The sequence below is a fragment of the Olea europaea genome, chromosome 1 (assembly GCF_002742605.1).
Source record: "Olea europaea var. sylvestris chromosome 1, O_europaea_v1, whole genome shotgun sequence".
Lineage (NCBI taxonomy): Eukaryota > Viridiplantae > Streptophyta > Magnoliopsida > Lamiales > Oleaceae > Olea > Olea europaea.
Genome location: NC_036237.1, coordinates 1,301,216 through 1,314,477, shown reverse-complemented (window position 1 = coordinate 1,314,477; position 13,262 = coordinate 1,301,216). Strand labels below are relative to the sequence as shown.

Here is a 13,262-nt window from a genome sequence, read left to right as displayed (position 1 = left end):
GCCTTTGGTAAAATTCCTAAGAATCCTTGATGAAATACATCTTTTTCTTGCAGATCTAATATCTTTTTAGTGATTCCTGCATATTTTTTAATATCAAAAGTTATTTCCTGATTAATGCCTTCTATAGAATCTTCAACTTCTTCAGTTGTCTCTATTTCTATTTCTGATTGTTGTATCTCCTGGTTCATGTATACTATCTCCTCATAATCTTCTTCTGATGAAGATGTATCTAATTCATAAATACTACTACATTCACTGTTTAAATCTTCAAAATATTCAATTGGTTTTATATCACTATCTTCTTGGAATTTTTCATAAATTCTAAGAGTTTTTATATTTTGTCTATCTTTCTTTTTAGGACATTGAGGGGCAATGTGTCCTTCTTCATTACAAATAAAATATCTACATTTTTTAATGTTTCTTGGTTTAAATTTCTTATTCCAATTTCTTTTCTTGAAATATTTTTTATGTGGTTTAAAATTCCTTTTATTGAATTTTTTATAGTTTTTGAATTTCCTTTTTTATTTCTTATATGGTTTATATTTTTTCTTATGGCATCCAAATTGTTCAACTTGGCCATTATCTTTATAACAACATAATGAATTTTTTCTTATTTTATAAGCTTTCTTATTTTCTAGTGCTTCTCTGCACCATATTCCTATCATTCTTCTTGTAAATTCAATTCTACTTTCTAGACTATCTATTTCAACTCCTTCCTCTTTTCCTAAAGGTAATATTTTCTCATATTCTTTCAGTAACTTAATTCCCCATGGGAATGGTAACTTGGTAAAATAAGATCTTAGGATAGGTTTATTTTCCTGATAATCTCCTTGATTAAGTATATAGTATATTTCTTCAAATTTACATGTATATCTTTCTAACTCACACATATCACATATCTTTAAATTTTCCATTAAGATCATTCCTTGGTTATATTCATCTTGTTTTCTTTCTTCTTCATTAGAAGCATACCTATCTCCTAGAAATTCTGTTCTTAAGATCTTTTCAAATCTCTTTAATATTTCCTGTATGTTTTGTTCATTTAAAGTATTTCTATTATCTAATACCTCAGTTCTACTTGTTCCATATTTTATCCTTCCTTTAATAATTTCTGGTAACTTTCTCCACCATTCAGAAACAATTCCTCTGAATGTATGTTCTATAAATCCATAAGCTGTATATGTTTCCCATTTATTAAATTATATAGCTAGATCTGTACTTTTTACTCATGTTTCAATAGCTTTATTTTTATCTACACAGTCTAAATCTAACCATATTCCTGTTGTATGGATTGGTTCATTATAAGATTTCATTGGATTTATCTCTTTTATGGATTGTTTTCTTACATTTCCAGTGTATCTTTTCTGTGTTTTTCTATATTGATTAAGACCATCTTTAAGTGGTATTGTAGTACCATAAGGATAATCTTGTTCTTCATCACTACTAAATTCTACTTTTATATCATGACTTGAAGATGGATTAGTATTCATTTTTATATTTTTCATTTTTTCAGTTAATTCTTCTAACTGTTTTTTATATTCTTCATACTCTTCTCCTGTAGATTCTAAGAATTTTTGTTCTAATTCTTCTACATCTGTAATCATATATTGTTTTTCTTCATGCTTTTTTCCTTTATTTTGTGTTATTCTAAAATCTTGGGGTGGATTAATTATAATCATATCTTTTCCTCTAAGGTTTTTATCTAAGAGGGCATTTCCTATTTGCAGATTATGTTCTAAATTCTCTAATCTTTTATGTATATCCCCAAAATTTTCATTTGTGGTATTCTTAGGTAAATAAGGATAACTAGGTTTTTTATGTTTTTCAACTTTTTTCAAAAATTCTTCAATTATATTTTCTTCATCTACTATATTCATCATAATTTTTGGTTCGTAACATGGCTCTGATACCATTTGATCGGAATGAGCAGCGGAGGGGTTAATATTTTTGAGCCAATTAAAATCTTCATAAGTATCTAAAATGTCGCAATAAAATTTATAAAATTCACTATTTTTTATTAATACTTTTTCCTTAATAATTTTATTTAATTCTTTAATTCTTCTTCTCAGATTAGGAATTAATTTATATATATCATTTTCTGTTTTAATTATATTATTATTTATAGAAACATTTTTATTTTTTAATTTTGGATCTAAATATTCTACAAAGAATCCTTTAAGTTCTTCTTCTAAATAATTTAATTCACTTTTTGTTGCATTTCTAAGGTCAATAAAATTTTCTATAATATTTAGATTTATATTAATTAAAGATTTTTGGTTTATATTTTCTTGAGGACCTTTTTGAAAGTTTTTATACATTGTAGTGGCTTTGGTTGCAATTTCTCTATAAGGGGTATTTTTGGAAGGATAGTTGTTTGAAGGTTATTTTGGAAATGTTTTTATTTCTTAGTCTAATTTGGAAAATCCTCCTTTTATTTAGACTATTTTGATGTATTTCCCATAAATTCCCCACTTTTCCTTTTTCTACCCCCATTTGAATAAGCCCTTGTTTTAAGCCAGGTTTGATTCCCATTTTTATCAAAGTAAATTTTTATTCATTTTTTTAATAATATATTTTTTATTAAAATAATATTACGCATAAATCAAAAATTTTTCTTTCACACATTTTTCATCAATTTATTATTCTAAAATTCATTTTTCCTTAGAAATGAGTGTCGATCCCAAATTCGAGTCCAAGAAACAAAAACTTCTCCAACAATTTTTTTTTTTAGCCTTCCTACCTAATAAGAAGTTGGATTGGGAGTATAGTAATCTTTTTAATAAAATATTGATTTTTTGGATAAATATATTTACACCACCATTTTTTATTAAGCCCCCTTTAGTTGTCATTAAATTACATTCTTTTTTTTTTCTCCTATTTTCAACCACACAATCTTTCTTAAAATAATATTATACGTAAAATCGAAAAATTTTCCTTCTTTTTCAACTACTCATTTTTTCAAAAAAAACACTATTTCACCTATTTTCATTACCAAAGATGGGGGCCAAACGGGGGCTAAAAGCGACATTTAATTACATTATGCCCTCTTTTGGTAACATAAAAAAAAACTTATTAAAATATAAGTCAAAGTCAATTATTAATTTTAACCATACATTTCATACGATCCAAAAAACTTTTCAATTTCATATTTCATCAATTTTTATCAAAATCTGCTAAAATTTTGATTTTAGTTTCTATCCAAGAGGGGCTAAAGGTCATTGCATTTACTTATTTAACAGCTATATCCTCAATATTTTTATATTATAATAATCTTATCTTTAATTTTGTATTGATTGGCATATATTATCTTTGGTGATGGCAGCAACGAAGTCAGGAGGAGAAAAAAAAAATTCTATTGGGTTAATACACAAGAATTCTTTTTTTTTTTTTTTTTTTCCAAAGAGTATATATAGTACATACTCTAAAGATTAAATGGGCTTGGGGGCAGGTACACAGGAATTTTTTTTGGACAACTTACAAAAATATCTTTAAAATTAGAGCTATTATATGAAAAGTTTTTTAAAAGTAAAAAATATTGTGTAAAATTAAAAAGTGACACGATGTCACTTTTTTTAAGAAAAAGTGACACAATGTCACTTTTAAAAGTTTAATATAATTTTTTATTTAAAAAATTACATACAATGTCACTTTTTATTAAAAAGTGATGCTTGTTACTAAAAAAAGTGATAGAAATTTCAAAAAGACGATTGAAAGAAGTGAAAAACACTTAAAAAAAGTGACAAAAATTCAAAAAAGTGAGAAAAAAGTTTCAAAAATTCAAAAAAGTGACGAATTTAAAAAGTGACACAAATTTTTTTTAAAAAAATTACACATTCAAAAAAAGTGAGGAGGCATAGAAATCAAATGTTAAGCGTCACCTTTTTATTGAAAAATGACATACAAGTCACTAAAAAAGTTATAGAAATCAAGAATATGATTGAAAAAGCAACAAACACAAAAAAATGATAAAAATTCAAAAAAATGATAGAAATTTGAAAAAAGAATATTGAATTCAAAATAGCTCCAATTGACCGAGTTTTTACAAGAAAAAAATAAGTTAATAAAAAAATCGTTTACTTTATCTCTACATCATGTTTTCAGTTCAAGTATTACTCGAGAATGATACATCACTCCATTTCGAATAGTGATTAAGGCAGTAAGGCAGCAACATTAGACAAAAATGAGATAATTTAATTTATCTAAGCAGAAAATTTTTAACAATAAACATTAAAGTTACAGAAACGAAGCAGAGGCAAAATTTTCTAAAAAAGTCAAGGATTTTACATATGCTACAATACTATAAAGAAAAATTACCTCCCGTCCTATCAAGAAAACAATTGATATACCTCCCTTCGGACTGAAGCTCCAAGAGGAAGGGAGAAATCATGCTATTCGTCCTCTTATACACATCCAGTAAGAATTTAGGCACCTTTTGTCAAATGACCGGTGTATACAATAAATTACTTTTGTAACAGAATTTATAGGGAAAAATTACCTATATAAAAAGATAATGCAAACAATTGGAGAGCATAGTCAATTATTGCATAATAATTTGCTGCTAAAAAATATATATTGACAAAAAGGTAACAATGAACCACCCACAGTCAATTCCAGACCATAATGTATGGTATTGTTGTAAATATTTAAATTATACCTAAAAACTAATTAGGAAACCTCAATAATCCACATCTAGCACAAATTTTGGCACCAAGAGAAGGCGTCCCATTGCAATCCCCTTTTTACGTGACAAAGAGGCGGTTCACACAAAATCATGCATAAAAGGCAACATATAGAAACATGGAATGTTATATAAACCTATGATTTAGATTCAAGAAACCTATCCGAGAACACAATATGTGTCATATGGTTTTAATTTAATTCATATTTTCAAACTTAAAAAGAAAAAGTTATTGATTTGGTTTTGAACTTTTTAGCCTATTTAAAAAAAGAAAAGAAAAAGAATACGCATAAGAATGAATAGAACATGAAAAGATTTATCTATCTACGAACTTCAATGTCAAATAATTTTCTTCAATAAATGTGAAGTGAGTAGACCTGATGTGAACAAGAGGAATTTATTTTTTCCACCAATCTCTTCATCAATAAAATTCAGAAGCACAATCACCAAAGTTTTATGATTTCATGGGTCTTGATTTGGGGGCTTTTGGGATTTAGGGGTTCATTGGTTGAAGCAGCTCATGGGTGAGAGTTTCTCAGCAAGAATTTTGGAGTTCTCTACTAGTTGGATGATTTCGAAATGATTTGGGGGTATTTTAAACGTATTATTTACGGGTTATAAGTGTATTATTCTAATTGATCATTTTTTAGGGGGTAATGGGCCTAATTTCCTCAATTTTTTTTCCAAAGAACAAATATTTGTTTTAAACTAAAGATTAAATTGGCTTGGGGGCAGGGGGCTAAAGCCCAACCCCTGCCTCCCCATCCTATGCCTTCGAGTGACGATTTTCAAAAGGTGGAAATTATATCAAACCATACTTTAAAAATTCAACATTCTAAAATCAGGATGGAAGTTTCACATTTCAAAAATCAATTTTTTTTTTATATTAATTATCTAGATAAACTAATAAAATTAGGAAAATATCAAAACCTTACCCACTACCCACCAAACCCGTAACTCTCTCTCATCACGCCTCTCCTTCCTCTTCCTCCCTTCTCCGTCGCCTCTTCAACGCAAGGCTGTACGACACCGTGCTCCAATCATCACTGCAAGGCTTTGCAGATCTGTGTCGGTATCGATTTTGGAAGTTTCTAAAATCTAAAATCATCGTTGTTGGCATGGTGGTTTGGGTGTGCTGCTGTGGTGGTTTGGGTGTGGTGTTGGTTCAAGTGTGCCATTGGTATCAGTTTTAGAGTGTTTGTGGATCTGCGTCAGCGATTTGGGATGGCGACGACAGTGACGGTGAGGTGGAGTAATGATGGCGGTTGTGGGATGCTAGTAATTTTGGATTTGATTTGTTGGTGACATTGGCTTCGGTGGTGGTCGTTGTAGTGGTTGTCGCTTCTGATTTTGGATTTATTTTGCGATGCTGTCACGGTGGCGAGTAATTAATGGTAGTTTTTGGTAGTCATAGCTTGGCATTGATGGTGGTGGTCATAATGTAGGCAATGTAGGTGGCACTAGATTAACAGGAGATCAATGAAATTTGGGTTCGATTTGTTGTTGTGACGGTCGCGATTACTGTAATAATTTTTTTGTTGGTGGTGGAACTGGCGTTGACGATGTGGTGGTGTTTTCTGCGGTGGATTGATTTGTTAAAGTGGTGGTGGCGGTGATGAGATAATGGTCGCAAGGTTGGTGGTGGTCACAAATTATTTGGTCAACTGTGATCAATAAATAATATGACCAATAAAAAATATAAATTGTGACAAAAAAATAATGTGTGACTTAAAAAATTGTTAATCTGTGACCAGTAATTTAATAATTTGTGACTGTATAATAAGTTGTGACTTGTAATATTTGTGATTTGTGATCAATAAATAAATCGTAACTTATAAATTTTCAATTTGTGACCAATGAACAAATTGTGACTTATAAAATTTTTGAACTATGACCATAAAATAATTTGTGACATAAAATTTTTGATTTGTGACCAAAAAATAATAAGTGATCAATAAAATCGTTAATTCATGACAAATTATATAGATCTATGACATAAATATATTTAATTAATAAAATAATAATTACTTAATTTAATCATAAATAAATTTTAATAACAATATAATTTTTGAAATTTGAAACTTTTTTTTTTTTAAATTTTGAAATGTATGATATTTAAACTCTTATGAAATTTTCCCTTTCAAAGGTTATGTTAATGAACTTTAAAATACGAGGCAAATACATAATTGTACTATTTATTATTTTTTTTTTGTTTAATCGAAATATAAAGAGCAAATAAGTCTTTTAACGTTCTCTTAGCATAATTTTGGATGGAAACTCTCATTACAAATGAAATATGCTCATTAAGGAAATGTTAAAGGTAAAAATGTGATGAAAACATAAGAACGTCTAAGTAAACTTTAAGAACCTTTAATGCAATTAGAGCACGACGAAATTCGAAGAAACCGTGGTGTCAATTAACCACCACATAGTTCCATAGAAGGAAAAGATTTACGTTATACAAAGAATGATTCAAAATCAGAAGGTTAAATAGAATCAATCATGCTATACGTGCATCACATGTTACGTTATTTTTCACATTATACCACTCGACACCACACTATTGGATGTTTAAAAAAATAAACAATTTTTTCACCAATCAGATATTATCAATTCGAATGATGTCAAAGATGATGTGCAGATACAAATGGCTTTTCCCAGATAGAATTCTGCCAAACGAAATAAGTTGGGGACTGTTACCATAAAAAATAATGGGTTTATCGCCTTGTCATTTTGGAAGTGGCTATTCCAATCATTAAGAATGAGATCCTCATCTAATTCCATTATACATCATAATTATGTCACCAATTGTCCATCCACACTTGCACCTCAAACAGAGGAACAAATTGCTAAGAGATTAGTCAAAAAGGTTGGTAGACATGGACCAAATTAAGCCACAAATCAAGATCGAGATCATTAGTTCCTTAGCCCTCAAACCAAAATTATTAGTTGAAATCAATTGTCAACACTTTTAAGAAGCTTACACTTGAAGATGTTGAAAACATAATACAACCCGCACTTAGGGTCCGTTTGACATGATTTTCTGAAAAGCAAACGGAACTGTTGAGATTCAAAAACTGCTTTTGTATCCATTTGACTAATTTTATAAAAGTATTTTTTCCCTTTAAAAGAGCTTTTAGAGGTCCCGTTAAAAGAGCTTTTAGAATATATTAGATCAATGTGGCATCTTCTAAAACCACTTTTAGATTAAAAAGTTATTTTAAACATTAATTTTCAAACAAAAAGAAAGATAACTTTTTTCAAAAACTCTTCTATCAAAAATAAAATCAAAAGTAGGCCTTTTACTCTATCGTTATTTATGTTCACAATAATTGAATATGACATTAAATCAACCAAAACAGTGACGGAGTTAGGATTAGACTAATTTTTCATATTTTTATGTTGCACATATAAAAAATGACTTTTTAAGCCATAAAAATCAAATTGGGCTAAAGTTCGATTCTGAATCAGAAGTATTGATTCAGTGTACGCAACCATCAGTTATGTAAGTTAACGCATGTGACATTTTTAAAAACTCATTCATGTCTATAAAGTTAGGTGATAAATGAAATTAGAAAAAATTATGAGTGACTAAATAGGAACCAACACATAAATATTTGTGACCAAACAGACTTTTAACTTGAAAATAAAATATAGACATATAGAACCTCTAAATAATATAAGCTTGTCAAAACCAAGTACAAATTAGGCAACAACAAAAGGCGTAAAATAAACGTAAAATGCATATTCTCTAATTTAATATAATGTTTCCATAATGTGTTACATTGCATAAGCGAATTTAAGTAGTGAAAAAGGGATTTCGACTCTAACTCATAACTTCTTGGTTCACTTAGCATACGTACCTTTGGCCTCATTTGCCCCGAGACCCATTTGTAGGATTTTACATTGGAGTGTGTCTCAAAAAATTCACTGTAACAGTATGTTTGGCCAAGTAGATTGGATGGTACTTGACACTTGACAGTATTAAGGAAGAAAAAGACGTTAAAATCAGTTCTTTATACTATCGGATCATGTCAATTGTCCTTTCCAATAATGCAAGGCCGACCGTGCCCTAACTGAAATAGATAACAGTTCATACTGCATTACTTCTGTTAGTAACAGGCATTCCAATGCTAGAAGAACTTACACCAACATTTGATTCTGAAAAACCTATGAATGTGTCTTTTTTGGGCCATAGCCAAATCTTGGAGAAGGAGAAACTATCACCTCTTGTCCTAACATTAATCTTCCGTTCATCTCTAGCAGCATTGGGTACACATTTCCCATCGTCATGTCTTGTTTCCACACGACTAGTAGTATTACCATCAGAGTCGAAAAAAGGATTTCTCACTTTGTTTCTATTTTCACTGGACAGAGTTATTCGCAGATCCAAATCACCGACTATGTACTGAAATGCGCCCAGAGAATAACATCTCCTCGCATCCAGATTGCTGCTACTGATCTCACTTTGAATTCCATCTCTTTCACGACCTCCATCCGGGCTTCTGAACTTACCAAGCCTAACAGAAAACACCCTCAATTCACCTTCATTTTCTTGCAACATTCCCTGGTTTTGACATGAAAATGTCCCGTTCTCACCATCAGCATATTCACGATTCCATTGTTCCATCGACTCGTTAAAATTAAACACACGATGTCCCGGAAGAAGTTCAGGGTTAATGAGACCTCTACACAAAGGACACGTTGAGTTTGACAAAAGCCAAGTTTCTATACAATGCATATGAAAAGCATGGCCACAATTTGGAATAAATTTGAGCTTGTCAAAATCCGAGAATTCGCATAAACAAACAGCACAATCAAATGGCTCCTTCAATCCCGCAATATCCTTATAGTAGAAGACTGGTAGAGCATCAATCAGAGCTTGATCGAGGCCAGAATCGTGTAGATGAAAGAGTTGATGCAGCTGCCTTTGAAAAGTACGGGAACCAGATGTTTCTGGGACTCTATTGGATTGAGAAATTGATGAAAAGGATGGCCTTTTCATGAGGCATCTAATAAGAAATTGTAGCAGACCAAATATGAAGAACACAACTGATAGAATTACTATAACCAACAGAATTATTGGGCTAATTCGGCTCATTGATGAGAAATTTGTTCTCAGGAAATAGAACTGCTTCAAATAATTTTCCGTAACCAATGGCGAACCCCCCAACCCTTAGAACATACTAGACGGTTGGATTTGTGTATATATGTTGCTGGAGATTGGAAAGGTGTTAGGTAGTCAATTAGTGGATTACGGGTGCCGATGGAATTGATTCCTTGCTGTCATGGGGTGGGTGCTCCTGGTTGTCATGAGTGGTCCGAGTTCGGAAAAGAATTGGCTCAATTTCTGGTTGCTGTAATTTCGCGTTAGGTCGTATATTATGTTAGATGGAAATTTGGTCACTGTGTTGTGGATTTGGTTAGGCTAATAGTGTGAATATTGGTAGGGAGCTATTGAGAGCGTGGTGTTGCAGTGGTTTAAACAGGTGTAGAGAAGGCGGTGGCGAGCTAGGATGTGGTTGGAGTTAAGAGCTGCGTCTAGCAGTTTGGGAATATTACAAAAGTTCATATAACATTAAGGTTTACTGGTGGATGAATATGACTCTTACGATTTATGGGAAGAGGTGGAGAAAGACATTAATAATTCCCAGTTTTGCCTGCAGATGTTCCAGCAACAGTTAACAAGAAACTTGATGAAAGAAACCAGGTTTTGACTCTGATACACTTTGATGTAGCTCAAAGATAGAAGTAGAAAATAAGAAAACTAAAGGAACCAGCAGAAGGAGCAGGATAGACAACCAGAGAAGGAGGAGGAGAGAAGAGGAAGGGAGGGAGAGAAAGTGTTTAACACTCAAATATCATTTCATTCATCCAATCTATCCCCCACTTACACAAAGGGCTGAATATATATAAAAAATACAAAATATAAAAAGGGCTTGGGCCAACCTACATATATAATGCAAGCCCAAAGCAAAATACTAAACTAGCCCAATTACAAAACACAATACAAGCCCAAAACAAAACTGGAAAGTAGTCCAAAGGAGATGTCCTCATCACAACTACATTGCGAATCATGACAAATTGAAAATCTATTATTAACTCAATAGCTACATTGTGAGTTAAGCTCTGCCTCTTTGTTTTAGCATGAATTGATGTAATCTATAGTCTTTCAAGTGCGACCCAATTTTCTCATTCCTAATTTAAAACAAAACCAAATGCTGAATATTTTATTAATCAAGTATATTGCTCCAGTATGAAGCCTGTCCATATGGACACAACCAAAGCCAAGAATCAAATCGTGCATCGAACCGATAGAAGTGCCTAAGTCGAATAGCTCATAAGAATTAAGAATGCTTGGAATAAAATAGCAAATAAGATCGGCAACTCCAATAAACTAGCTTGATTCATGCAACTTACATTGCCTGAAAGAATCAAAAACAATTATTGAAACACTAGGGACATTGCCGTTATTGGGAATAAGGCTTAATTAGTCGTAATGATTGATGTCATTTATTTTATTGTCCTACGAAATGACATTGAAAGCATTATTTTGTTCTCTATAATCATTTAAAAGTAAATTTAATGACCGAACATGCTTGCTCATTACTGTCCATCTAGACCCCACCAAAAATATAGTATAGAGGGATGGTGGATTGGCATGAATACTTCACAATACGACATTGCACTCATAAGAAAGATGGTTTCATGCCAATCCAGCCGACAACCATGTTGATCAATCCCAACAAGATTTTACTATTTTATTTTATTTTTCACCTAAAAAAGTTAAGTACAAGCAAGTTTGCAATATGTAGAGACAAGAAAAGAGTATTTCAGTCGAGGAATCAGCTTCCATATGTTCAGGCAATGAATTTTTACAAAAAGGCAGATCACAATGAAGATAATTGTATTGGAATATTGCATCAAGACCAATCTGCAAGAATAGACAGTGGAAGACGAGAGGATCCCAGGACGAAAGTAGACTATTAATACACATTCAAAACAAACTGTTTGGTAAAAAAAAGTATTAACATACATAATTTTAAGAGAATAGTTCAATTAAAAGATTATATTCCTTTCGCTTGATTCAATCCACAGATGACATTCAAAGAAAAATCGTATATAGACAACTATACTTTAATACAATGTCAAAGACTCAAAATTCTATATAAAATAACAGATAATGGTTAAAAAAATAATAATAATAAATGCATAAATGATTTACCTTGACCAATTTCAAACTCCTCAAACTCGTCATCATCTTCGAATAGATCGATCTTTGCGTCCTCAGTCGCCTCTTTTGGTTGTTCAGCCGCCATTCCAATTGTCTAACTCAAATACCACATTAAAATAATTAATCATATACCTTAGATATATGTGTGCGTATGTATGTGGATTTTGTACATATGATGAAATGCATTCCATCAGAAAGCAAAAATTTCAGTATAAAACCTGATTTAGGAAAAGATTCAACTTACAGAGATGATACTCGACAGAAATAAGTGGTTAATTGATTTTGGCAAAATCTAGGTTAAAAAATAAAAGTGTTGTTTTTCTTGTGCAGCGGACCAGTGACTACTGAAAACAAATTAACGACATCGTTTTTGGACTGTCAAATAAATTCCCCACTTTTCCTTTTTCTACGCCCATTTGAATAAGCCCTTGTTTTAAGTCAGGTTTGATTCCTATTTTTCTCAAAGTAAATTTTTATTCTTTTTTTTTTAATAATATATTTTTCATTAAAATAATATTACGCATAAATTAAAAAATTTTCATTCACACATTTTCCATCAATTTATTATTTTAAAATTCATTTTTCCTTAGAAATGGGTGTCGATCCCAAATTCGAGTCCAAGAAACAAAAACTTCTCCAACAATTTTTTTTTTTTAGCCTTCCTACCTAATAAGAAGTTGGATTGGGAGTATAGTAATCTTTTTAATAAAATATTGATTTTTTGGATAAATATATTTACACCACCATTTTTTATTAAGCCCCCGTTTAGTCGTCATTAAATTACATTCCCCTACATTCTATTTTTTTCTCTCATATTTTCAATTACGCAATCTTTCTTAAAATAATATTATACGTAAAATCAAAAAAAATTTCTTCTTTTTCAACTACTCATTTTTCCAAAAAAAACACCATTTCACCTATTTTCATTACCAAAAATGAGGGCCCAACGGGGGCTAAAAGCGACATTTAATTACATTATGCCCTCTTTTGGCAACATAAAAAAAAAAAAATTATTAAAATATAAGTCAAAGTCAATTATTAATTTTAACCATACGTTTCATACGATCCAAAAAACTTTTCAATTTCATATTTCATCAATTTTTATCAAAATCTGCTAAAATTTTAATTTTAATTTCTATCCAAGAGGGGCTAAAGGTCATTGCATTTACTTATTTAACAGCTATATCCTCAATATTTTTATATTATAATAATCTTATCTTTAATTTTGTATTGATTGGCATATATTATCTTTGGTGATGGCAGCAACGAAGTCAAGAGGAGAAAAAAAATTCTATTGGGTTAATACACATGAATTCTTTTTTTTTTTTTTTTTTTTTCCAAAGAGTATAT

The 13,262-nt window shown here is 30.8% G+C and overlaps 1 protein-coding gene across 1 annotated transcript; it reads right to left on the bottom strand.

The window, feature by feature from the left end:
• Positions 1-8,403: 8,403 nt before the first annotated feature.
• LOC111408822 (RING-H2 finger protein ATL46-like) lies at positions 8,404-9,859 on the bottom strand. The gene has a single exon (XM_023038641.1). It carries the CDS (start codon positions 9,777-9,779, stop codon positions 8,772-8,774), a length of 1,008 nt encoding a protein of 335 aa, XP_022894409.1. The 5' UTR covers positions 9,780-9,859; the 3' UTR covers positions 8,404-8,771.
• Between the last annotated feature and the right edge of the window lie 3,403 nt (positions 9,860-13,262).

Bases quoted from the DNA above. Each gene is read 5' to 3' on its own strand.
- LOC111408822 (XM_023038641.1), bottom strand. From the start codon at position 9,779: ATGAGCCGAATTAGCCCAATAATTCTGTTGGTTATAGTAATTCTATCA.